Genomic DNA, 27950 nt, shown 5'->3' on the forward strand with positions numbered 1-27950 from the left:
TGCTCTAGAGCATCTTTATTCTGGTTGGGATGTGAATAGAGGTCATAATGATCAGATGCGTCAAAGCACTTCAGCCTGCTTCAACAGGGAGGGTGCGCACACAGTGGGTGGCTGGCGACTCCCCACTAGCTTCTCCCGAAAGCCTCTTAGTCCAAGCCCACTGTAGTGACGTGCCCTGGGTGGGGAGGGGCAGGACATGCAGTGCATACGGCAAGGAGGGACAGGAAGGACTGGTCAGTGGGGCTATGGCCGAACTTAGATCTTGGCGTCCCGCTGCTGCTTGATGAAGCCGATCAGTCCGTTCGTGGAGGAATCGTGGGATGTCACGGCAGAGCTGCCCTCCAGCTCGGGTTCGATTTTCTTGGCCAGCTGCTTCCCCAGCTCCACTCTGCCAGGGAGGGGTGAGAGAGGAGGGTGAGCCCAGTTCCAGAGCCAGCCCATAGCCACAACAGACCCGGCCTCGGCGACTCACCCCCACTGGTCGAAGCTGTTGATGTCCCAGATGATGCCCTGAACGAAGATCTTGTGCTCGTACATGGCTGCAGAGGACGACACCCATCAGCACCCTGTCCTCCTCTGCCCCATCCAAATGCTCTCGCGCCACCCAGTCCCGCCCTGCCCCCACTCACCAATCAAGGCTCCCAGAATGAATGGTGTGAGCTTGGTGAACACGATTGAGTTGGATGGACGATTTCCTTCAAAGACCTGCAGGGAACAAGAACCGCCTTCAGTGATGCACAGAGACTTCGGGGTGCTCAGCCCTACAAGGGCAGGGGTCTCTGCAGAAGAGCCGGGAAGACTCTAAGAGCCGAGGTGGTGGATGAGTTCCAGAAAGCAGTGTCTTTCAGACACAACAGGGCTGGTGCGCGCGCGCACACACACACACACACACACACGCACACGCACGCACACGCACACACACACACACGTCCAAACGAGACAGAAATCCCATCACAGAGAAATAGACATGAAGCTCCGCCTCTAACCAAGAAGCTATCTGCAAATAAGGCCAGCCTGGTCTACAAAGGTAGTCCAGGACAGCCAGGGCTACAGAAACCCTATCTTGGAAAAAAATAAAAAATAAAAAGAAAGGAAAAAAAGAAGATAAACTTGCAGCAGGAGCAAGTCCCCAGGTTAATTCTGGTCCGCAAGCTTTTAAAGAGGAGGAGCAGTCTGACATTTAAGTCTGAGGCTCAGACCCTCCCACTGTGTAGGACAACCAAGTCATACCACGAGCCCCTACCCTGACCCCTCCATGTCATCCCTCATGCACGTCACTCTCAAGCTGCACTTCACAAGCAAGGCTGACCTTGTGTGGCAAGAGCTTCTCCAAGTCCTCTGCGCTCTTTCCGGCAGCCTGGAGCTCCTTCCTTGCTTCTTCGGGCCCCTTTCCCTTCATCAGGGCCTCGGTCTGGGCCAAGAAGTTGGCCAGGAGGATCTGACAAGAGAGGCACACAGTCAGGGTAGCAAGCACTGCCAGGGCCTGCTACTTCTCAGGCTGGGTTAGTCCCAGCACGGTCCATTCACTGCACAGCTCAGCAGGAGGGCGGGCGGGGGGGGGGGGGGGGCGGCATGCGGCTCTGATGATGGGATAGGCGACATCGCTACTTTTCATTTTTCTTTCAAGGGACGTGTTACTTAGGGATGGAACCCAAGTGCCCTCCTGCCGAACCTCAACCCTCTTCCTTCTTAAAACTTGACACAGGTTTTTGCTCAGTTACCCAGGCTGCCCTAAACTAGCAGATCCTCCTGTCTCAGACCCTGAGGAGGCTGAGATTGCCGATGTGTGCTTCCTCGCCAAACTTCCTGACAGAATCTCCAGTCCTTGCCAAGGGGTCCTGCTGCTGACTGTCTTGAAAAACTTTATGAATCAGGTCAACAGTGCTGCAGCACAGAGGTACAGCCTGGGCTGTGGGGGCACACGCCTGGAACCCCTACATTAAGGAGGCCGAGGCAAGAGGCCAGCCTGAGTCGCATGGCGTGAACCCTGTTGAAAAACCAAAGACAAAAGGATGCCCAGGTGCCAGTAAGGAAGCAGAATGTCGGCCCTCACAAGGAAGTAGATTCTGCCAGAAACCTGAATGAACAAGTATTTTCCCCAGAAGTCTGGCTGCATCCTAGGCCTTAACTGTCAGCTTGACATAGGCTCAAGTCATCTGAGATGTGAGTTTCAGTGGAGACTGCCTAGTTCAGACTGGCCTGTGGAGGAGGGCCCAGCCCACCATGGGCAGCATTTCTAGGTAGGTGGCCGTGGACTGTCTAAGAAAACTAGCTAAGCATGAGCCTTGGGCTTGAGCCAGCAAACAGCCTTCATCCATGGCCTCCGCTTCACACTCTTGTCCTAGCCTCCACCCAGTCACAGACTGTGACTTGGTAAGCTGAAGTAAACCCTTTCATACCCCAGCCTCGCTCCTCCGTGGAAGTCTTTCCTCACAGTAGCAGAGATGAAACTAAAACAGACTAACCCCTTGAGTTTCGCCCATGCCTTTTATGAGGTAGGAACCTGGCTGGGGTTCCAACGCGGGGAACTGGAAGAACAGACTATTTCAAGGCAGGAAATGGGTGGTCCCCTGCTGGGGCCGTGAGAGAAATCTAACCTCTGAGCGGAGCAGCTGCGGGAGCCCCAGAATATCCAGACAGGCCTCTTACCTTGTGATGCAGACCGTTCCGGATGGGGTGCTGGGTCTGCACGGGGATGAGGAAATCACAGGGGATCATCTTGGTGCCTGTTAAGGGCAAGGGCACAGTGCTCATCCATACGGTCCCAGCCCGTGGGGGCTACCCAGGCAGCCTTCAGGAAGGCACTGTCCTAAGGGGAGGTTCCTGCTGGCTCATCCACATCCACCAGGCACCATAGCCACTTGCCCAGGACAGACGGGCCCTACCTTGGTGGATAAGCTGGTAGAATGCATGTTGGCCGTTGGTCCCTGGCTCCCCCCACACGATGGGGCCTGTCTGGTGGTCCACCCGGGCACCGGACTTGGTGATGTACTTTCCATTGGACTCCATGTCACCCTGGAACGAGGACAGAAACTCAGTCCTCTCCCTCCAAGATCTGCCTTTCGCAAACTGCCTGGATCCTTCCTGGGGTGCCCCAACCTCACGTGGGGAGCCCTGTAAGTGTCGGTCCTCGGGCTCCCGAGCTTTCTGGATTAAGGCTACCGTGCCATAAGGCCCACGAGCAGGGGAAGACAGATCTGGCGGCAGGAAGGAGATCTCTTTAAAAACAAAATTTATTCTTCCTGTAAGAGGCCTGAGGTGACCCAGGAAGACAGTCCACTGCTCTCTTGACTCAGAAAACCTATCAAAATCATGCAAATTAAGAGGTCAAACCTCATTCACTTTAGCCAGGGGCAGTGATGCACACCTGTAATCCCAGCACTCATGGACACATAGGCAGGTGGATCTCCGTGAGTTCGAGGCCAGCCTGGTCTACAAAGCAAGTCCAGGACAGCCAAGGCTACACAGAGAAGCCCTGTCTCAAAAAACAAAAACCAACCAACCAACCAACAACCAAAAACCCAAAAACACCTTGTTCACTTTAAGAACAACCCTGAAGCTGCCTGGGAGGCTGCTCAGCAGTAAGAGTGCTGCCAGATCTCCCGGAGGACCCAATTCCAATTCCCAGCAGCCACATCAGGCAGGTCACAACCGCTGGTAACACCAGTTCCAAGAGACCCCATCAACCTCTCGTGGCCTCTGTGGGCACCTTCGCACACTGGTGGCATTCACTCACACAGACACACACAAACACACATCCAAAGAGAAGGGGAGAGAAGACTGTGAGTGGGTAGGTGTGCCCAGTGCAAACGACAGGTCTGGACAAAGGGTCAGGGGCCCAAAAGTGTGCATGTGGCTACAAATGCAGAAAGGTTTGGCTGTAAATCCTCTGGCCACTGAGCGAAGCACCGGAGACGGACTACAGTCTGCAGGTCCCAGGAGTCCCAGCTCACCCCGTAACCCAGAACAGCAACGGAAGGTGACAGCCAAAGAGGAAGACAAGTGCCCACAACCGACACAGGACAACTGGCCGGGGCACCTCCCCCAGCGGCGAGATTCAGCTGACAACATGGATGGAACAGTCTCGGTCACCACGATGTGCCGCGAGCCCAGCAGCAGAGGGGAGCCTCAGCCATACCAGAGGGCAAGGGGAGGCAGTGGGCACCGGCCACTAGACCCTCCCAAGCACGGTCTGGCCTTCGGTACCTGCTGGAAATAGGCAGCAAAACGGTGCATGTACTGGTCATAGGGCAGCATGGCGTGGGTCTCGCAGCCGTACAGGTTGATGTACCAGATCCCCAGCAGAGCCAGCAGGACGGGGGCGTTCTTCTCCAGGGGTGTCTTCTGGAAGTGCTGGTCCTGCAAGAACACGGGAGGCGAGAGCTCAACAGCTGGCAGGGAGAGACATGGGGAGAGGAAGGAGGGTCAGGATGCATGTCTCGGCCCTGCCGACACTCACCATCCAGTGAGCCCCAGACAGCAGCTGCTCGAAGTGGTCAAAACCTGTTGACACAAAAAATCGACATCAAAGGAAATAGGCCGCCCCTGCGTTCTCCTGGCAGCTGGTTCCAGTCCCTTCCGGAACCAGGAGAAGTTGGGCCTGGGAGAAGGAGGGGCCTGAAGAAAGCCTCTCTCTTCAGAGCGGGCCCTGAGCATGAAATCACCCTATGGCTATCTCTCCCAGTACTGAAAGATACACGTCTAGGCATAAGCAGAGGCGGAAGCCTGTGATAAGCAAGGCACTCACGCATACTACGTCACCCTCACGCTGCAATACTGCCCCCTGCAGGCGGCTGAGAAACACTTACCTATGTGCAGAGCGATGGACAGTCCAATGGCTGACCACAAGGAGTAGCGGCCACCTACCCACTGGAAGAGAAGGAAAAGGCGCTGAAGGAAGGCAGGCGCACCCTACCCTCCCTCCTGCCACACCTCTCCCTAGAAAGCCACCGTTCCACAGGTATAGTTTGGAGGGCTTGATCCAACCCAGCTCAACCCAACTCTGGCCACCTGGTAAGGCCCTGATGACACTCTCCATGGTGGCAGCAAGGCAGATTCACACGGAACCGATCAAAGCCATAGATTCAACATGTTACCATGGTTGGCCTTTTCTTCCTGGCAGTCTGTCTCCTCAGGACTGGCAGACAGCCTACACCTGTGTCACCGTTTGCCTTCTTGGTGCTGACAGAGCCAGGACCTCATACCTGTGCCAGTCCCTACCTTCCTGAGCGCTGACAGAAATGGGCTTCCGAGCTGTGCTAAACCTGCTTCCTCAGATGCTGACACACGCAGACCCTCAGACCTGTTCACAATCCCATCTGCTCAGATGCTGGCAGATCACACCTTCATACCTGTGCACAAGTGCCTCAGAAGCGACTCAGAGCCTCATACCCGTGCCTACCTTTACTGCCTCAGACACTGATGGACTTAGTGCCTCCCACCTCTGCCAAACGTCTCGTGTCCTCACACACTGGCAGACCAAGTGCTCAGACCTCTGCTGAACCTGTCTGTGCAAAGACTGAGACACCCAGAACCTGTCTCCTCAGCCACTGACAGACCCCAAACCTCATACCCGTGCCCACCCTGTCTCCTCAGACAATGACAGCCCAGAGCCTCATACCTGTGCCCACCCTGTCTCCTCAGCCACTGACTGACCAGCCTCCTACCTGTGCCCACCCTGCCTCCTCAGCCACTGACAGACCAGAGCCTCATACCTGTGCCCACCCTGCCTCCTCAGCCACTGACAGACCAGAACCTAGTTCCTGTGCCTACCCTGTCTCCTCCGCCACTGACAGGCCACGGCCTTATACCTGTGCCTACCTGCCTCCTTATCAAGGACAGACCCACTAACCCATAGCTATATCTAGCCTGTCTCTTTGGTCACTAACGGACCCAAAACCTCACAACTGTACTTACCATCTCCTCAGACTTTGACAGACAGAACTCCATATCTCTACCTACCCTGTCTTCTCATGTACTGACAGATCCAGAACCTCAGGCCTGTACCTACCATGTCTTCTTGGTCACTGACACACCCAGAGCCTTGAGTCTGTGGCCACTCTGCCTCCTTGGTCCAAATTAGGCAGAGACTAACCTACCGTATCGCCTCACACACTGACAGCCTCCGAGCCTCAGACGTGCACCCATTCTGTCCCCTCAGTCACTGACAGATCATTAGCTTTGGACCTGTGCTTACCTTGCCCACCCGAGACACAGAGAGGCCCACAGCTTCCCGCCTGTGTCTATACTGCCTCTCCAGACATGGAAAGACCCAGGGTGTGTGGTGCTGAGACTGACCATAAACAGTCTGGATCTGAGGGATTGGCACCTGTCACATGGAAGCACTCCGGAGCGGCAGACACTAGAGTCCTGAGGCAGGAGCAGCCTCTTCTTACATCAGACCCAAAATGCACAGGCAATGACGGGGAACAACTTCCTTTCCAGTCCCTCAGGCTGACACAGGACGCGAACCCCACTAGCTGTCAAGGAGAGGTGCTAGACCACACATCCGGTAGAGGTCCTGTGGTGTGTGGATGTGTCTTCCGGAGGCCTGAGGAGATGGCCCCGGGAAAGCCCGGTGAAGTAGGGGGGCAGAGGGCCCAAGGTCTGAGATCCAGGCACAAAGGAAGACAGAAAACCCAAGCATCCTGAGATGAGGACAGCCTGGGCGTGGGGAGCTGAAGAGAGCGAACACAGGAAGTTCACACAGGCAAAACTCAAAGAACGAGAAATGTGGCCCAAAGTCCCTCTGGCTAAGACAACAATGAACTGTGGATTCATCTGGAAGGACCCAGGTTTTAGGAAGAGCTTTGCTATAGAGACCATGTCACAGAGACCATGTTGGGGTGACATGGGCTCTCAGATCTTGCCTAACGGACTCAAGTTTTTGAACTGAAATTAGGTGGTCAGCGGCTGACAAGTCTCGACCCAAGGCTCTAAACCTCAAATCGTACCGTTCGTATTCCTGGGGCAATTCAGACCATACACTCATGAGGAGACGGGCTACAGGCCCCAGCTCCCCGCAATAGCCCCTGACTGAGGAGGACAGGTAGCGGGACTGGCTCAGGCTCTTGGGTGCTAGGATTAGAAGTATATGCCTTGATGATCGGCTCATATGAAAATTGTCAATTTCACTCTGATTATATGTTCGTGTGTCTGTATATGCACCCTCGTGCACACGCGTGCACCGTCAGCTATTTTAACCTGTTGAGCCATCCTACCAGCCCCACAGTGGTTCTCTTACACAACTCTGACCAAGCCCCTCAGGCCTGGCCAGCCATTATGTCTTCCAGGGCTAACTCCTGCCCCACACATTTTACCTAACAAGCCTGGGGTATTTTTGTGCCCAAAGCCAGGTGGCTCAGCCACCTTCCTGGACCCACAGACTGACTGGCAAGGCTGGGTAAATTACCCCACCGTCACCTGGAGGCCTGGCTCTACCTCCCTGCACCCAGCTACAGTGGACACAGCCTGCGGGCTGCCCACCTTGACCATCCACCTGAGTCGATGCCTGCAGGCCCATCTCCGTAAGAGCGATCTGGGACCTTTGTGGGGACAAAGCTCTAGGCACTTTGCTCTGACTCCAGTGGTCTCCAAACGAGACTACACCGCTTCTCACACCTCACACAGGGATCCAGCACCAACTGGGCTTAGCCACAGCACCGGCAATTTCATCCGCTAAGAGCATCTCCCAGTATCTGTGCCCCAGAGACACACCCGAGGGGACCTGTCTGCCTACTCAGCCACACCTGGACCTTACCTCAAAATACAGGCTGTCACACCCCAGCCAGAACCAAGCTCCTCGGACTTCCCCGAATGGCCCCGGGTGTCCCTGCCTCTAGCTTAAAATCCTTGCTTAGAGGACTGTATCTATATATGCACTTAAATTAGGGTTTGCAGACAGCCTGTATGACCTACAGGACTTGCCTGCCTTTAGGGGCCAATGCAATGTGTCTGATTTAAGCAGTCACTCCAATCCTTGAGCTTAGCCATGGCTCCTTGGGCTTCTCCACACAGGCCCAAGTATACCCTACCTTTGCCCAAATCCTCTTTGAACAGGTCAGCCCTACCTGAGTTCAACTTGAACTCAAGACTACAATCTGGCAGACCTCTCCTGATCTCCCCTCCCAGGCCTGTTCGGTCGACCTGTTTGACCTCAGCTCCTCAGTCCACATCTGGAAGACCAGGTCTACTCACCTGGGCCGGGTCCTTGAATCCTCAGACCACACAACACCTGGCCAGCGCCACCTTCCAGTATTTGAGACTGCCTCTCCGAGGCATTTCCGGCAGAGACATCATCTCTGCCTGAGTGTGGCTCCTGGCTTCTCAAACCCCCTGGATGGCCTCTACTCCCTGAGCCTTCTTCAGGCTTCGCCACCACCAAGACCCAGGAGTGACGCCTCCCTTTGACTGAATCCAGCACCTACCCGTGTTCACCTCCTCAGGCCTCGTTGGTCGTCACCTGGCAGATCAACTACGGGCCTCTGACCATGGCCCTCCAGAACACAACCGCTCAGCCTACCACCTCCCAGCATTCACCCCCAATCCTCCCAGTTCAAAACTGTATCTTACAAGCGGAGTGTGGTCACACCCTTAATCCCAGCGCCTGGGAGGCAGAGAGGCAGGTGGATCTCTGAGTTCCAGGCCAGCCTGGTCTACAGAGAGTTCCAGGCCAGCCAGGGCTGCACAGTGAGTTCTAGGAGACCAGCTCTGCCTATTGGTACAGTATGCACCCTGGCTCCTCTGACTCTCTTGGGTGAGACGAAACTATCTAGCAGAATGTTGCCTATGGCTCGTCAGACCCTACCTAGAAGGCCAAAAAAAAAAAAAAAAAAAAAACAACAAAAAAACAGCTCAGCTTGTTGGACCGCACACAGACGGGCTAGTGCTACTTACCTGTCTGACTCTGAGCTTTCAGAGCATGCCTGACTGGCTGGCTGGTTCTACCTACCTGATCCTGAGCCCTCACTCTCCATCCACAGCTGACTGACCCAATGCACTTTCTTCCCCGGCTTTGACTATGACTTCTCATGCCTCACTTACATCTCCTTAGTTCTCCATTCACCATCTGCATGCTCCATCTACCTTGTCTCACTTCCTCTCCGACAGCATCTCAGGCACTGATTTGGCTCTGAGGCCTCACCTGACAGTTGGCTCCGCTTACTTGGTTCCACCTGAGTGACCCAAGAAAGGATTTACCAGCTGCGGTGTCTCACACCAGCTGCCTCTGCTGCTTCCACGGACTAAGCGACCCGACAACCCCCCTCTGTGCTTAGCCAAGTCCTGCAGACGTGGGATTCGGCAGCCTCCTCGGCCCCTTACCTGGGAGAACAGGAAGTACAAGTCTATCTCTTAGCCAGCTCTTCTTCCAGCCCTACTGCGCACACCTGGCTTCAATGGCTTCTGGCTGGACCACCGCTCTCCATCCCTCACACCCGCCAGATCTACAGTCTTGTTCTCAGGGACCCAGAGCACCTACCTGTGCACCACCAGAACTGTGCACATGTGGCCTGACCATGCTCCTCTGACACTTGGCTCCACTTGCCCCTGTGATGCTCTGCCCATTCCCTGTGATGCTGAGGCCTGAACCCGGGGCTAGACCCTGCCAAGGAGCTCTGTCTCCTACCCCGGAACCTTTAGTTTGCAATGTGCACACTAAACAGTTCTACTTACACAGGCCTAGCCCGGCTCCTCCGGTTCCAGTGGGAAACCCAGTTACTTTTCTCCCAGTCCGGCTCCTGAGACCTCAGCCATGACACCACATCTCAGCACACACCCGAGATGAGATGCTTCTTGCTGATCTCAGTTTCCTGCTGCCGGGAGTCTGCCTCGAGACTTAGCTGTCAGTCTCCCTGAAGACCACAGTCTCCCAAGATTTATCTTTCACGAGCCTCTCAAACTGCACCCTCAGAGGTCTCCTCAAGGGACCCCCACCTGTGTATGACCTGTCCATAGGCCTCAACTTTTATAATCTCTCTCCTCCCGGCCTCCTCACAACCCCACCCCAAACACGCCCGCTGACACAGAGCAGCCTGTGACACATCAGAAGAGCCGGCCAGAATGCTGAGACCTGGGCTCACCCCATGTAGGCAATCCCTTCTCAGAAGCCAGCAGACACCCTAATATGTACACACCTGGGACCACCCAGCCGTCTTCACCCAGCCTCTTCCAAGAACTTGCTTACTTCCATGTGACCTTCACACCTCAATTATTAGAACTATTCCTTTTTGGTTGTTTAAAAACAAGATCTCAGCCGGGCGCAAGCCTATAATCCCAGCACTCTGGGAGGCAGAGGCAGGCCCCGTCTACGAAGGGATTCCAAGAAAGCCAAGGCTATACAGAGAAACCCTTTCTTTAAAAATCATCATCATCAATCATCATCATCTTACTACATAGCTCAGGCTAGCCCAGAACTCATTATCTAGCGCAGGCTGGCCTTGAACTTGTGATCTTCCTATCCCACTCTTCTGAGATTACAGAGATGTGACACCATACCTAGCTGATGTCACAGATGTGTTTGTACTTTTCTTTGTACAGGTACCTGTACCTGTCCTCACTCCTTTTCAGACCTGATTCTAGCTCCTCCGACCTCCGCCACGACAGCACACGGGCCTTGTAGTCTCCGCCTACACACTCGAGAGAGATGACTTGCAACACCAATCTCAGTGGGCAATTTGTTTCTCCAACGTCGGACTCAAGCTGGGCTCCGAGACTCTTCAGCTCAGCAGCGCACCTCTGCTGGGTCCAGACGCCAGACACAGCAGGCAACGCCACGTCAGACGGCAGCAGGCCGAGCCTCACCACTCACGCACGCTGCACTGGATCCGCCTCGACAGCCCACCTTGCAGGCAGTGCGGCACAGAGGTGGCGTTCCCTCGCCTCAGAGACTAACCCAGAATCTTCACCATCTCGGCCCCCGGGCTCCTCAGACACCCATCACCTCCACTCAGCATTAGCCAACCCCAACCCTTCCCGTGCTGTCGTGGTGTGTGTGGCCTGACCCACGAGGTCCTGTTCCCTGCGCCTAAAGGTCACCTACAACACCTGGCCTGCAACACTCGAATTTCTCTGTCACATCCCATCAGTTACGATGAACGCCCCACTCTGCGGGGCTCTGTAAGCTGGCTGGCAGGGGCACCCTGCTCCCCGACCCCCATCTGCTCAGGCGCCAACACCTAGGGAGGAAGGAAGAAGGGCCCTCCTCCTGTCAGGCAGGCAGCATGTCTTAGAAGATGCAGTTTGCCAACAGGGGGCGTCACCTGGCACAGGAGGTGTGCCATGGATGGTAGCGACAGGAGTTAACTCAGACACAGTGGATGGCTCGGGGCAGTGAGGCATCATTCTGTCCTACAGACTGACAGAAGGAAGCTTTAGGCCAAGTATGATGGTGACCTGGAAGGCCAAGGCAAGAGGATCGCAAGTTCAAGAACAGCCTGAGCCACACTGTGAGCTGTAGGTTAGCCTGGGCTACACAGAGACCCTATCTCAGAAATCCTTCAAAAGGGGTGGGGAGCTCAGTGGTAGGGTGCTTGCTGAGTGTATGCAGATCCTAGGCACTGAAGAACAGGGTTTGTTTTAGAGTTTTCAAAAAATGGTTACCATCAGCCAACGATGCTATCAGGAAAAGAACCTCCTCGGCAACAGGGTGGGAAAATGGCCCACAGGGCGACACATTCTCAGATGTACCCAGGACGTGTTGGAGAAGGTACCTCAGCCCCGTCACAGCCACTGCCCTCACACAGCACGCACGGTAGCCACACGGCGGCCCTGCACACGCCAAGCCTTCACAGCCCTCCCTCACACCGCCACTGTGCTCAGGCCAGCAGCAAAGGCCGCTCCTAGTCCAGCCTGGCTCCAGGTGAGTTCACAGGCCTGTCAGCCCTACTCGGTGACCTACTTGCAGACCTACCATCTGAAGTGGGGTATATGCTGTGCAGGCTGCCCTGCCCCCCTCCAGCTGTTCCCGAAGTCCCCTATGGGTCTCTTCCCAGCACACCAGGTCTGGGACCCGCCTTACCCTGCCCTCTGGCCTTTATAGACCGTGGCCGAAGCCTGGAGAAAGGTCATGCCTGAGAATAACTCACCTCGGCTCATCCGGAGGGCAGGGGCGGCTCTGGTTACCTCACAGTGGGTGCCGCTGGAAGGCACCCAGGGGACTATCGCTTCTCCACGTAAACCGGGGACTCTCCCCACAGACTGAGCCGCCCTAAAGGCCTCTCTGCCTTTCCCACAGCCAGATAGACATGCAGCAAGTGCTCAATAAATGCTGACCTGACCTCAGAGGCCCCTCCTGCGGGCTCAACGGCCTTGACTCGGCCAAGGACACACCAAGCACACAGCGCACGAAGCCCCTGTACTTACATCCCAGAACTCGAACATGTTCTGAGGGTCAATCCCAAACTCTTTCACCTTGGTCTGGAAAATACAAAGGAAGAGACAGAGAGATGAGGGAATGTCTGTAGGAGAGACAAGACAGGTGCTGCGGGTGAGGAACGGTGCCAGACAGGCTCTGGGAGCCCGTCACCTTCCTTCCAACCCCAGCGGAGCAGGCTGGGAGAGGGACCACCACGAGCGCTTCAGAAGGGCCCTCCTCCTGTCAGGCAGGCATCATGTCTTAGAAGATGCAGAACTGGACACCAAGCCGGCTCACCTCCACACAGCAGGGGCCCCTGCGCCTACAGAACCTCCTCTTGGGGTGTGAGAGCCAGGCCCCATACTCAAACCCAGAGACCATTCCCCAGGCCAGGCCACGAAGCCTGGAGCACTACCCAGCCTTCCTCTTTTGAAGGTGATCCTCTAAGAGACCCCTAAGGAGAAACCCCTTTTCAGGGATTCAGGCCCTCGGGCAAGCAAATCCACGCGGCCTGTTCCTATCCTCAGTGGACATGTGCGCTGACCGTCTGAGCTCTGCCGGCCGCCAACAGCCTTGAGAAATCTGGCTGGACCCCCACCCTCGTGGCAGCCTTGGAGGCTAAAAGCGGCAAGGAGGGAGGCAGCAGGTGGTCAGAGGAGCCTAGGTGTGCTTCGTGGCTCCCATCTCTGCCACTGGTGTGCCCAGCACCACACCACACGGCAGGGCTCAAGTTCACAGCTGCTGGGCTTCCTCAAGTAGATATCACTCTGCCCGGCTGAGCCATGTGGAACGTCCCCCACCTCAGAGAGGCTCAAGGCCAGGCCATCTGTGAGCTAGCAGGCACGTTCTGGGCTCCCCTTCTCGTCACCTCACACAATTCTGTACATGGAACGCAAGGCCACATCTGGGGCGCCGCAGTTAAGAGCACACACTGCTCGTGTTAGACCCAAGTCTGGCTCCTCGCACAGACGTCAGGCAGCTCAGAACCAACTGGAACTCCAGTTGCAGACAATCCAAAGTCCCCTCTTCTGGGCTCCGAGGGCTCACGCATGCACGTGCCCCTCCCCCAGCATAATTAAAAATAAAATAAACCATTAAAAAAAAAAGCCACGCCAGGCAACGCAGCAAAGGCCTTAATCCCAGCACTCAGGGGGCAGAGGCAGGTGGATCTCGGTGGGTCTGAGGCCATCCAGGAGAGCCTCAGCTAGTAAGTCCCTGTCAAAAGGTTCACGTTCAGGGATAGCAAGATGGCTCACGGTGAAGGCACATGCTGTGTAAGCCTGGAGACCACCCAAGAACCCACATAAAGGGGGCAGTGGAGAACCACTCCACAAGGCTGTCCTCTGACCTCCACCGTGTGTGGCCACACAGACCTAGCATGTGCGCACACAGCTGCACAATAATTTAAAAAATTAACTAAGAAAAAAAGTTACATTCAGAACTGGAAAGGTGACACAATGGTCAAAAGTCCCTACTCTGGCAGGGGACCCGGTTCAGTTCCCAGTAGGGTGATTTGCATCATCTCTACTTCCATTTCCAGAGGAGCCAATGCCTCACTCCTCCATGGGCACCTGGCAGGCATGCAGTGCACAAACATGTAAAACACGCACATAAAAGAAAATAAAGATTTAAAAAAAAAAAAAAAAAAAGCCGAGCAGTAGTGGCGCACGCCTTTAGTCCCAGCACTCAGGACACAGAGGCAGGTGGATTTCTGTGAACCTGAGGTCAGCTTGGTCTATAACAGCTTTAGGAAGAGCAAGATCCATCCTGTATATCGTGTGGGAGACGTGTGGATGGTGCCAGCGGCCTGGCCTGGAGATGGGTAGCGACACCATGATCACTGGGGACAGCACGGAAGGCTGCCGGCTCTCGGTGAGCCGCTGTCCAGCAGCCGTGACACTGGCCCGAGTCAGGGAGCTGAGCCTGGTGGACTCTGGGAGTTCTGTGTTTTCTTGAGCCTGGGCTATCCCATGAGGACGTGCACTTACCGTGTTCGTAGACAGGGCGACGAAGTGCTTTGCAACTGCAGATTGCTACAAGAGAAAGAAGCAGATTACTCCAACCCTATCCCAGAGCGGGGAGGCCCCATTGCTGGAGAAAACCAGATTCTACACAGAACTCACTATTCCCTCTCTCTCTTTGGCTCCGAGGCTGTTAAAGAAGCCCACAGAAGGTCAAGGTCGAGACGGGCAGGTAGGCATGGCACATGACTAACCCTAATGCTCAGGAGACTGAAGCAGGAGGACAGCCATGGGCTCAAGACCAGCCTGGACTCCATTAGCAAGACCGTGTCACAAATCAAAAAAACCAACAACAACAAACCAACACCAACAAAAAAGCTGAGTAAAGGCCACAAGCCAGGCTGCCCATCCCCCACTCAAAGGCACACTAACCAGGAGTAAAATGATCCCCCCGTGTAAAACGGGTGTGGTCCCTGGGAGCAGAGTTGACCCAAAGAGTGACTTGAAGAAAGGATCCTCAGTCAACGCATGGACACTATTAAAAATAAATGAATAGGGGGCTGGAGAGATGGCTCAAGAGGTTAAGACCACTGGCTGTTCTCCCAAAGGTCCTGAGTTCAATTCCCAGCAATCACATAGTGGCTCACAACCACCTGTAATGAGATCTGGTGCCCTCTTCTGGCCTGCAGGCACACATGCAGGCTGAATATTGTATAAATAATAAATACATAAATCTTAAAAAAAAAAAATGAATGAATGGAAGAAAGGGCTCTTGGCCAGTTAGAGCAGGTCCCGCTTAAGCCTGGGGCCGGAAATCCAAGGCTATAAAGGAAGGAGCCAGAAAGGCCTCCTCCTGCTTCCACCTTTAGCAGACAGGGCTTTACTGAGAGAGGAAGGGAGGGAGAAAGGAGCAGCACAGGACACGCACACCCCCCAACCTCATTCATGGGAGAACTCAGACCGCCCCCCCGCCCTCCCGCCAGGAGAGCCACCAGCCACTCACATCCTTGGCTGACTGGAGAAACCACTCCTTTGCGGTCTCCGCATTGGTGATGGTCTCCTGGGTGGTGAAGGTCTGCAACAGAACGCAAGGCCCACTTCAGGGTTGGCAGCAGAGGCCGCCCTGGTGACCGAGGGGGAGGGAGGAGATGACGAACATATCAGCAACACTCCCCACAGACTGACATGAACATACGTGTCACGGTGCCAGGCTATCAGCCTAGCAGTTCACAGCTAGGGGTGGAAGAATGCCAAACGCCAAGCCAAATGGGTAGCCAGAGGCCGGGAACCTCCCAGAGAGGGGCTAAGTACACTCTGGGCTTTCACCAGGTCACCCTAGGCTGGATCTCACAATTCAGATGGAATTCTATTTTTCAGTTTTATTACATTTATTTCACGTGTGTGTGTGTGTGTGTGTGTGTGTACGCTTGACAGTACCATGCACAAGTGGTAGACATTAAGACAGCTTTTTTGGGAATAATTCTGTCCTACCATAGGGGTCCCAGAGTCAAACTCAGGTCACCAGGCTTGGTGTCAGGACCCTTTACCTGCCGAACCATCTCACTGACCCTCAATGATAATAAATAAACCCTTCCATTATTAGGCCAGGGCCTAGAAATCAGAAAGGCACAGGATGCCAGGTGTGGGGGCACAGACCTGCATTCCTAGTGCTCAGGAGACTACACTCAGCTATAAAAGAACTGTCTCAAAACCCTGAAAAGGGAGGGATAAGAGGAAAGCAGGGAGGAAGAGAGAAGGGAACAGACTGATCTCTTAGGAAGGAAATACCACTCAGCACTTAGGAGGCAGAGGCAGGCAGATCTCTGAGGTCGAAGGCAGCCTGGCCTACAGACAGAGTTCCAGGACAGCCAGGGCTACACAGAGAAACCCTGTGAACCAAAAAAAGAAGGAAGAAGGTATCACAGACATGTTAGTGACAGGGACCTGTCTGTAATCTACTTGAGTAACTGAGGCAGGAGGATCAAAGTTCAAGGTGTGCCTGACAACAGTGTGAGGTTAAGGCTTGCTGAGTAACTCAGAGAGGGCCTCCTGTCTCAATATAATCGGCTGGTATGTTGTGGTTCAGTGATGGAGGGCCTGGCTCACACGTGTGAAACCCTGAGTTCAGTCGGCAGTTACACATACACAGAAGCAAAGATCACAGGAGCAAATGGCTGTGGCCAATGACAAGGGTCCAAATGGACCAGCCTCAGGCTTTCATTAGGTAAATCTCATTTGCTGCCACGGGAACGAAGGCAGCCGTGTTAACTACATGGCGCCACGCACTCGGGATCCATCCTGAGACTCCACTGCCCAGGGCAATGCACCCGACCTCCCCACCCCCGTCCCTACCTTAGAGGCGATTATAAACAGGGTAGACTGGGGGGTCAGGCTGGCCAGTGTTTTGGCAATGTGGGTTCCATCGATGTTCGACACAAACCAGACACGAGGACCTCCTGTGGAGTACGGCTTGAGAGCTTCTGTCACCATGAGGGGTCCCTGCCGGGACAGAGGGCAAGGTTCCAGCAAGCGCCCGCCCCCACCCATCACCCATCACCCCATCCCAGGGCGAGCTGGGCGCTCACCAGGTCAGAGCCTCCGATGCCGATGTTGACAACGTCCGTGATGGACTGGCCGGTGTACCCCTTCCACTCGCCACTCCGGACCCGCTGGCACAGACGGATAAATGTGGTTAACCCAAAGGCGCAGCTCAGAAATGTCACTTTGGTATGTGACGACTACCAGGCCCTCTCAGGGTCTCTGGAGGTCACAGGACCAGATCCCTGCCCCATTCTGTGACACACACTATCCTGGTACAACCTCAGCACACTGTTTAAACAGACTCTGGGAGCACACGGGGCTTCCTTGTCCTAGACTCCCGAAGGTTTATTTCAAGGGACCCTCTGCCCCGAGGCAGGCTGGCCTCCAAACTCTGAGACACAAAGCAGAGGCCACTTGTTTACCTCATGGCATAAAAATGCCTGCACAGGGCTGGAGAGATGGCTCGAGGGTTAAGAGCATGGGCTGCTCTTCCAGAGGACCGTGGTTCCGGTCCCAGCACCCACACGGCAGCTTACAACACCCACGACTCAGGTTCCAGGAGACCTGACGACCCCTTCTGACCTCCAGAGGCAACAGGCATGCGTTCGGTGCACATAAATACGCACAGGAACTCACACACACACACACACACACACACACACACACACACACACAGTTTAAAAAAAATAAAAAAGGCTGAAAGAAAGCGGAGGTGCTCCGAAGTCTCACTGGCAACCCTCGGCAGCCACTTGTGCGGGCCTCCCCCGAGCATTCCTGCTGGGTGTCAAGCAGCTGCTTTGCCGGTGTTATTTTGCTTGCTCAACCAGCTGGGCTAAGCAGTTGTTCTGCGGGAGGTTGTGAGCGCCCGATCTGACGATGTTTGTTATCTGCTCAGTCTTTTAACTTTTGCTTGCTACATACTTAATAAACCCCCGTAGAGTTCCTACCTGGCCTCGATAGCAATGGCCTGTGTCCCCACAAGGACACTGTCATCATGGCCCTATGTGAATGGGAAAGCTGTCCCAACAGCCTCTGCTTTGTTCTCTGACCCCCTCCCCATTTATCCATTTATTCTATCTCGTGTGCATGAGTGTTTTCCTACATGTACGTCCACCTGTGTATCCCATGCATGCAGTGCCTGTGGGCGCCACAAGAGGGCAACAGATCCCCCAGAAGTACAGTCACAGACGGCTGTGTGCTGCCGCATGGGTGCTGGGAACTGAGTCAGGATCCTCGGGGAGAGCAGCCAGAGCTCTCACACACAGGAGCATCCTTCAGCTTCTGCTTTCTCTCTTTAAAGTCCATGGACCACGTGGTGAGGACACTCAGGCCCATGAGGAAGCCCATCCATGTGGAAATGAACTGAGGATTCCTTCCAACAGGCAGTACCAACTTGCCATTCATGGAATCTTCCAGAACTGACACCTTCAGAGAACTGCAGGACGGGCTGACACTGACTACCACAACAGACCCACCCAAACAAGAGCCAGGACTGCTGGCACATGCCATTAACCCCAGCACTCAGAGAGGCAGAGGCAGGGGGATCTCTAAGTTCCAGGCCAGCCTGGTCTCCAAAGTCAGTCCAGGACAGCCAGGGCTACACAGAGAAACCCTGTCCCCAAAATAAATAAATAGAACTTCTGGCCAGAGACACCATGACATAACTGTGCTCACTGCTGTGGTGAGACAAGTTCTGCTGTGATTCCCACACAATGATCAAGGACCGACGATGCAAGTCACAGGTTCCGGTCCTTGTCAAAACACGAGCAAGGGGCTACAGATAGCTCAGCAGGCGACAGCGCTGGCCACTCTTCCAGAGGACCCAGATTCAACCTCCAGTACCCACAAGGGGAGGCTCACAACCATCTAACTCCGGCCCCAGGGGATCTACCTCCCTCCTCTAGCCTCAGCGGGCACTGGATGCATGCACGCACACACTGCAGAGACATACACACAGGCAAAATACCCGCAGCACAGGAAATCAAAAGCTGATTTATCTGAAAGCTGAATGAACTGGGTGTAGCAGCTCATGCCTGAACAGCAGCGCCTGGGAGGCTGGGCTGACTGAGTCCACTCTGTCTCTACACAAACAAGCAGGACAACAAACCTAACACTGACAGCTGGAAGGGTCAGTGAAGCCCTAACAATGATTAGACAGTCCTGAGGCTGTTGGTATGGGTTTACAGAAAGGGCAGGACCACTATGAGAACCCTTTCCTCCTACTAGGTTGCCCTGTCCGGCCTCAACGGGCCAGGACATGCCTGGTCTTACTGCAGCTTGTTTTGCCGTGTTTGGTTGCTGTTCCTGGGAGGCCTGCTTTTTTCTGAGGGGAGGAGGGGATGGACTGGATCTGGGGAAGGGAGGAGGTTGGGAGAGAGACTGGGGAGAGGTTAGGCTGCAATTGGAATGTAATATATGAAAGAACTTTTTTTTTTAAAAAGGTAGAAAAATATTGCTGGAAATTGTAGGAAAAAATGAATTTTTGTAGGCCAGGCTTAATAATGGTACATGCCTGTAATTCCAGTACTCAGGAGGCAGAGGCAGGAGGATCTCATGAGTTTGAGACCAGCCTGGTCTACAGAGTGAGTTCCAGGACAGCCAGAGCTACAGAGAAAAACCAACCAACCAACCAATCAAACAAACAAGTAAACAAATAAATAAATGAACAAACAAGTAAACAAATAGATTTTCCCCATCCTCAGAAAAAAAAAAAATCAGGGTAGAAACATACGTGGAGCTGTGGGAAACATCAAATACAGGAAACTCCCACAAGCAAAGTCAAAAGATGAAGCTAAGAATGGAGCTCAAACACTCTGTTGGGGCTGGAGAATCAGCTCGGAGGTTAAGAGCACTGGCTGCTCTTGCAGACAACCTGGGTTCAATACCCAGCAACCATATTGGTGGATCACAGTGGCCACTGGCTGCAGAGAATGACGCCTTCTTCAGGACTGTGTGGCCACTCGCACCTGTGGTCACATGCACATACCCACACAGACACACAGACACACACACACACACACAAATATACATACAACTAAAATAAGATAAATCTATTTTTAAAACCCAGTTTCCAAGCTGGGTTCACACCTTGAACTCCTAGCACCTGAGAGGCAGAGGCAGAGGCAGAGGCAGGCAGATCTCTATGAGCCTGACCTACAAATGAGCTCCAGGATAGCCAGAGCTATGTAGAGAAGCCCTGCCTCAAAAATTGAACAAACAAAACCTTTGCTGGGCTAGGGATGGAGCTCAGTTAACAGAGCACTTGCCTAGCATGTACTAGGCCCGTTCAACCCCAAGCACTGGATAAACCGGGCATGGTGGCCCGTGCTTCTAATTCCAGCATTCCAAAGGCAGGAGACCAGCCGTTCAAGGTCGCTAACTGCAACCCCGTCTACAAAGATCCCTTAAGACTTCAGGGAGAGGTAAGGCAGATGCAAACAACCAGTCAAACACACGGTTCTCAGGTGGCATCACGGCACCATCTCTGTGGGCTCAGGAGCAAAGGTATGAAGGACTTCATCTTGGGCCAGGGCCAGCGATCAGTGACCCCCTGCTTCCCGCCAAGCTGACCTGCTGAGTTCATTCTCGGGGAACCGGCTACAAGCTGTATTCTGAACTCCACATGCACTGTGGTACCTGTACGTCCATGTACAAGTAAATAGATGTGGGAGTAACAGTTTCAATAGATAGTACATAGCTATATATTACATAATATAGATGTGACCTAAAATTATAACTATATAATACAGTATATAATGTACAATTATAAATTGAATAAATAATATATATAACTATATTATCTATTAAATATATGTGGCATATAATATAAAATTATATAACTATATGATACAGTATATATGTTTAATATATAATAGGTAATATAATTTACTTATAATACCCATAGATATTAATGTAGTATATTTAATATTAAATATATTTTAATGCTGTTAAATATATAATATAGTTATATATTTAATGTATTATATATATAGCTGCATACAGCCGGCAGACGGACACCCCATGATAAGCCTCTTATGGAGTCTCACTAAGCTTCTGTAAGAACTACAGTGTCTGAAAAATGTATCTGCGTGAACTGAACAGAGCTAAGCGAAGCAGGTACATACGTAAGAGACCTTTGGACACTCGTATTTCCACAGACAGCAGGAGGCTGAGAAAACCAAGCAGCTGTAAGCACAGGCCATATTCTACCCGGAGAAAACAAGGGCCTTAAAGAGCCGCTCCCAAGCCTTGCGAACGAACTCATCGACTACCAGCTGCGTCCTGTCTGCTGGATCACAGCAGTGCATGAACCAGCTTGGCACGGTGGTGCGTGCCTGTATTCCCAGCATTCCGGAGATGGAAGCAGGGGAAAGATGGGGATCAGGTGTTCCAGGCCAGCCTCAGCTCCGTGGCGGCACACGCCTCAAAAACCAACCAACCAGGCAAACATCCAACCAGAGCAACAGGACTAGTAACCTCTGCCTTCATTTTCCCTGTGTAAAGCGGTCACAGCAGCAGTGCGCCTGCGCCTTCGCTGGAGGTCTCCACGCCCCACCTGTAACTTTGGAGGGATGGTACTCAGAGCTGCACGAAAGGGAGCGCAGGCTCGTGTATGCCCGCACCTACCTCAGCTGACTCAGCTTCCACCTGCTATCATAACAGATATGTAAGACCTCCCTTGGTGGAGGTGGTGGAGACTGTCCGGCCCAGCCGCTGGGATGCCCTTCTTCCCACACTTCACCTCGGGGACACTCGGGAGATGAAGCCAGGCGCGGTGGCACAGGCCTCTAACTCCAGCACTTGGGAGGCAGAGACAGGTAGATCTCTCCGAGTTTGAGGCCAGGCCGGTCTACAAAGTGAGTCGAGGACAGCCAGGGCTACACAGAGAAACCCTGTCTCAAAAACAAAACAAGAAAAAAAACAAGTTCTGAGAACAAAAACAAGTGCTGGAACTCTGTCTGCTTTTTTGAGACAAGGGTCTGACACTGAAGCCCAGCCTGGCCTTGAACTCAAGGCAATTCCCCTGCAGCCTCCCAAAGGCTGAGGCGACAGGTATGAGCCAGCACAGGTGTTTAAAACATCTGTGCATGCATTTAGCTCTGTTCCAGCCCAAACAGGGCTACCGTGTCTCGAAACAGAAAATAAAAAAAAAGCAGGCACGGAAAATGCCCTGTCAATTCCAGAGGAGGAAAAAAAATTGTAATAGTCTCGTGGGGTTTCTAGATTTCTTCTACTTGTATTCTTGTTTTGCCTCCAAACACGTATGAGCACCCCGTGTGTGCCTGGTGCCCACGGAGGTCAGAGGGCCATGGGTCCACTCTAAGTGGAAGTGTGCACAGGTGGTTGTGACAGATGCACCGAGTGTTGGCAACTGAACCGGGGCCTTCTGCAAGAGCAGCCAGTGTTCTTAACCACAGAGCCCCGGCCCCAGTTCCCCAAAGATACTCCATCTTCTCACTCTCACAGTCAAGCGCTTCTCCTCACACACACACAAATTAAAAGAGAAACTCATTGTGCTGTTGTTTTGCTTTCTTCAAGACAGGGTTTCTCTGTGTAGCCTTGGCTGTCCTGGATTCCCTCTGTAGACCAGGCTGGCTTGGGACTCACAGAGATCTACCTGCCTCTGCCTCCCTGCGTATTGAGAGAAAAACTCATTTTTTTTTTTTTAATGTAAGTTCACACATCCTTCCTTTGGGTAGACAAGGCTTTAGGACAGACACATGCCACTGTCTTTGGAAATAGTGTCACCACTGTACCTCAGGCTGGCCCCAGACACGTCATCCTCCTGCATCAGCCTCCTGAGTGCTGGGATGACAGACATGCCGCCACGCCTGACTAAGACAGCATCTGGCAACTTTCTAGTATATAATAAACAGTACAACAGGACAATACAGCCAGCGCCACAGGGACTGACCATCCTGATAAACGAGAGTAGATTTTCCTTTGGTTGTCGTTTTCTTGTTTCCTGCACATTTTCAATTGCTAGATAACATGTATTGGTAATTCCTAAGATAGTGTGATAATCTCATGCACGGATTAAGCAACAGGTCAGAGTAACTGGTACAGATAGGCATTACTTTAAGTCGCTCCCATTTCTCTTTACCAGTGCTTGCCTGTCTCATGCCAGGCTTCCCGGGAATGGCTTTCACACCTCAGTTTCCCCACTCCTGGGACCATTGGCGTGTACACCTGTGCCTGACTATAGTATTTACTGTTAAAAGGAACGGCCACCGGAAGCAGAATTCCTCAGTGGGAACGCCACTGGTTAGCGTTTGCTTGTTCACTGGGCCTTGTGATTTGAGGTAGGGTCTCCCCACGCAGCCGGGGACTGGCAATCCTACTTCAGGCTCCCGAGTGCTGGGATTACGGGCACGATCCACCACACCCACGTTGCACATTTTGAACTAAAAATACCTAGTCGTTCTGAGTCAGCCAATCCCTCAGCCAGCTTTAGGGGAGTGTCATCCTGCAACAGCCGTGGTGGAGACTGTCCGGCCCAGCCGCTGGGATGCCCTTCTTCCCACACTTCACCTCGGGGACACTCGCAGATCCACAGCCCCGCCAGGGATCCCCAGCCTCCCTCGCCCCGGGAAGCCCTGCATCCAGGTGGCGCCAGGCCTTTGGAGATCGATGCCAATGTCACTTTCAGGCCTGAAAATGGCTCTTGGCCAAGGCCAGCAGCGGACTCTGACCAGCCACCTGCATGAGCTGCTGCTCTCGGGTACGAACCCAGAGGGATCACGGCTGCCTAGACGGCCACTCTCTCAGCACGCCTGACCCACACAGACACGAAGCACACACCCACGGGGCCCACGCACCACCCCCGCACCTGCCAGCACTTGCAGGATCACTCTGGGATACACACTGAGGCCACAATGTTTTTGTTGGTAAATTCAGCTGGTCTCTCAGGCAACCTACACCGCCTCCCGCCCCACAAACACACGGAAGAGGACGTCAGCTGGGCGCGGTGTGATGCAACCTTAATCCCAGAACCAGGAAGGCAGAGGCAGGAGGATCTCTGTGAGTACAATGGGGCTACAGAGGCCAGTTCGGGCTACACAGACCCTGCGTAAAACAAAGGAAGGGAGACAAAAGGCTATGTGTATGGTGTGGCTATACGCATTGATACTGACCAGGGACATGTTTACATCATTTAAAGTGTAAATTAGCTGGGAGGCAGGGGGCAGAGTGTAGCTCAGTTGGTAAAGTGTTTTGAAAAGCCTCGAGTTTTACACACACACACACACACACACACACACAGCCTCCACCCATACAATAGGTGTGGTGGTGCACATGTGCAGTCCCGGGCCTTGGAAAATGAAGAGAGCACGCTCACTCTAAGGGAAATTCAGGTCTCGGCAGAGATGCCGGCCAGGGTCAGCAAGCACACAGGTCACCACCACCCGAGGCTGCAGCAGAGCCAGAAACCTGAACACATAATCGTGGCCAAAGGCTGCGCATCAGCTTACCTGGCAGAAGGCCTTCATCTTGTCCAGAACCTTGTTGACCTCTGGCATTACATCTTTGCCATCCACCATAATGGGTGTGTTGGACCGGTTCCGAAGGGCCACATGGAGCACTGCCCGATTCTAGAGACGAAGGCCAGAGAATGAGGAACTACCACAGGCCCGAGAGTCTTGGTAGCTCAGGCCCCTGCACCGGACCAATGGGTCCAGGCATCCATGAACACCACGTCTTTTACAGAGAACCTATTTCATGCTTTGGGAAGGAGAGCTACCTAGGACTGAGCACAGGAAATCCTGTGCCCAGCTCAGAGGCTGTGGACAGCCAGAAGCAGATACAGCAGGACTTGAGCATGTCTAAAACAGCCCCCAAGGGACCCAGGGCATGAAAAGCCTGACTACGCCCCTTCGGTGGGCTAGCCGTAACCTCAGCCATGCTGATGACAGAACTCCTTGTTTGTGGCACCTTCTGAAAAAACGTCCCGAGGCCTCAGGATGTGAGGCAAGGCCGGCGGCAGAAGATCCCCCTCACCAAACAGCCTCCCTGCCACAACCGTCACACACTGAACCAGAACTGAAGTCTGCCACAGGTGCCAAGCAGCTCACCCGGTCATGAGGGCAAAAGGGCCCGTGGAGCTAAAGACAAAGCAATCTTGGAAGGAAGCTGGTATAAAGGTCCCGGCTGGCCAGGGGAACCACGGCCATCTGAGGAGAGGTTCCCTGTGGGTGGGAGGGCCTGAGGCCAGCCCACCTGCCCCATCTCGTCCCACTCCTCCCCATGTTCCTGAAGCAAATGCACCCCCCCACAGGAAGCCCTCCTGGACTGTGGCCTCCCTCACGCAAGCCCAGCAATGCGTGCCCAGCTGCTTGTAAGGGCACCTCTGCCCTCCAGGCCTCAGACGCCTCACATGGGAAAAGAACAGGGCTGGAGAGATGGCTCAGCAGTTAAGAGCACATACTTGCCAGGATGGTGGCACACGCCTTCAATCCCCGCACTCAGGAGGCAGGGGCAGGCAGATCTCTGTGAGTTCGAGGCCAGGTCTACAGAGTGAGTTCCATGACAGGCAAGGCTACACAGAGAAACCCTGTCTTGAAAAACAACAACAACCAAAAAATAAATAAATAAGGCTTCAATTCCCACAGCACAACAATGGGCAGCTCCAACCATCCCCAGGCGAATCTGACAAGGTGCCTGTATTTATGTACACATACCTGCACATTCAAAATTAGAAATAAAATTCAAAAAAACAGACATTGACTTTTTTTCTTTTTTTTGCTTGTTTGCTTTCTTTTGCAGGGGAGGTTGAAAGGGAGAAAGGGACAGGGAGATGAGTGGGATTTGGGGTACATGATGTGAATCAAAAAAATGACAAAAAGCAAAACCTACAACGAAGTGGCAATCAGGCCATTCAAGAAAACAGTATCATTTCCTAGAAAAGAGTAAGCCAGAGACTGAGAACAGTGTGGGTATGCAAACCAGGCCAGAGACAAGATTTTCCAACACTTGTCTCATCCCCACCGCTTACTGCCAAAGAGAAGGAGGGCTTTGGTGACACATTTCTTGCTGACACCAGGACAACTTCCGGCAAGGACCCATCAACGTTGAAGTTCCCCAAGAAAATGTCAGGGCAAGGCGCAGGCAAACCTCTCCCTTCAGGCTTAAGTTGTGCCCCTCCCTGAACAGACACCGGGAACTGTCCCAATTTGCTTGCCAAGTCCAGGCTGCCAGGCTCGGGAGATGTCACACCCCAAAGCTCTGCAACCAGCCCCAAAAGGAACGCCCCCAGCGCCTCATGAGGCAAAAGCATTACTTAAGAGTAAGGGTGAAGACACAGGCTGAGGCCGCTAACAGTCTGACAAACAAGAGGGAAGGAAGAGGCCTGCGGTGGGAGTGCCGAGTCCGTTGGACCTGCTTACCTCGGTGCTGTTGATCTTCGCACCACTGAACATGCTTTCCCGGGCGGTCTCCACGCCTCTGGACTTGGCCTGGGAAGAGAAGACACTGAGGCCTAGTGGCCATCACAAGTCCAGTCCCCAACCCCCACCTGTCTGGGGAGGCGGACAGATGGTCCCAGCCTGTTTTCCTTTCCCACTGCCTTTGAGGAGCGTGCTCTGATGGCACGCTCTGACAGCCCACGCCCTGGAGATCCCTGGGATGCCACACCAATCGTGGACCCGCAACCCAAAACAACCCCCACACCCGAATCCGAGATCAGGTCCATTACCAGGTCCACCAGCATCTGCATCACCTCCTTGTTCACAAGGTTCTTGGAGTAGTCCAAAAGAATATGCCCATGGTTGGTGTTGAGGTCCAAGCTGCAGGAGGATGCACAACCGGCTGGTCACGCCCCGGCCCACACACTCTGGGTCACACCCCGGCGGCCGAGCCTGTGGCCTGGCCACAAAGGCAGACCCGCAGCACTTCAGTGGAAGAGGGCATGCCACAGAACCAAGAGGCAGGCAGACCCCGGGCTAGGAGCCTGGTGTGGATCAAGGAGGGTGCAGCCGCCTTGCAGAACCAGAGCTGCCCCTCCCCCTCCAACTCACTAGGGAGCACCCATGCAGAGCTATCAGGGACTTCCAGTGACGAACCACAGGTGGCCATCTCGTGTCCCTGGCCTCCCGGCATCAGTGACAAGGCAGAGCCACACGCGAGAGTTCCCCGATTCTCCCCTCTATTTCGCAGTCGTCCACAGGTCTCTCTGGCCTCTGCCTCTCACCTCCCCGGCACTATTTTTACACCGTGGCTCCCGGGAAATCTCAGCCTTCCCACCCTGCCCGACCAAAGCCCACTAGGTGCAGATGGGAGGGGACAGCTCTCTCCTGCCGGTCGCGTCAGCAGCAAGGGCTGCTCCTCCTTCTCCTCCTCAGGGTGGTAAGAAATCCCTTCTCAAATGGCTGGGGCTGGAAGGCGGGGGCGAAGGGACGGAGGGGTCCCCGTGGAGGGGCCTCCGCATGACTAAGCAGCTCCGGCCCTCTGGCGGGCACGCGGGTCCCACGTACCCACTGCAAGGAGGCGTCAAGGACAAAGCGTGGCCCCGGCCTGGGCCCCGCGGGGGCGGCTGGAGGGTCCCAGGAACCCCCGGGGCCCCACCGCGCGCGCGCACCTGAACTGACTGAAGCGCTGCGGATCCTGCCCGAAAAGTTTGCGCAGGTCGAGTTCGTTCTTGTTCGCCTGGTACCACTCCTGCAGCTTCTGGAACTGCGGGTTCCGGGTGAGCGCGGCCATGGCGGGAGCCGAGAGCTTCGCGGCGCTGGACGTGCGAAGAGAGGAAGGAAGGAAGAGCGGCAGCGCGCAGCAAGCCGGAGCGGGGCGCGCAGCAGCCTTTATGGCGCAGGCGCCCCGCCCCGCCCCTCCGGGTCACGCCTCCGCCCCGCCCCGCCCCGCCCCGTCCTCCGCGCCCGCTGCGCGACCTTGCCGGCGGCCGCGGATCTGGGGGCCTCTGCTGGCCACAAGTGTGGCCGCCTGCGCTGTCCCTTGGCTGGCTTCTGCCAGGAAGTGACTTGAAGGGCGGAGGCGGAGTTTCCCCACGCCCGGTCCGCTTGCTTCTTTCATTCATTCATTCATTTATTCAGGAAAACTCCACGGAGCGCCTTCCTGGTTTAGACGTACTGAGGCAACTATTGTGGGCA

The 27950-nt window shown here is 54.2% G+C and overlaps 1 protein-coding gene across 1 annotated transcript; it reads right to left on the reverse strand.

Annotated features, from left to right (window-relative positions):
* Window positions 1-27662, reverse strand: Gpi (glucose-6-phosphate isomerase). Its single transcript, XM_021641768.2, has 18 exons — window positions 27425-27662; window positions 26543-26633; window positions 26235-26303; window positions 24324-24443; window positions 16899-16982; window positions 16666-16812; window positions 15317-15388; window positions 14341-14385; window positions 12361-12414; window positions 4809-4869; window positions 4460-4503; window positions 4207-4359; window positions 2886-3015; window positions 2650-2726; window positions 1310-1438; window positions 630-705; window positions 473-539; window positions 1-388 (listed from the first exon to the last, which is right to left on the reverse strand). The coding sequence occupies exons 1-18, from the start codon at window positions 27544-27546 to the stop codon at window positions 256-258; spliced, it is 1674 nt and encodes a 557-aa protein (XP_021497443.1). The 5' UTR covers window positions 27547-27662; the 3' UTR covers window positions 1-255.
* Window positions 27663-27950: the final 288 nt, after the last annotated feature.

This window comes from Meriones unguiculatus, chromosome 14 (assembly GCF_030254825.1).
Source record: "Meriones unguiculatus strain TT.TT164.6M chromosome 14, Bangor_MerUng_6.1, whole genome shotgun sequence".
Lineage (NCBI taxonomy): Eukaryota > Metazoa > Chordata > Mammalia > Rodentia > Muridae > Meriones > Meriones unguiculatus.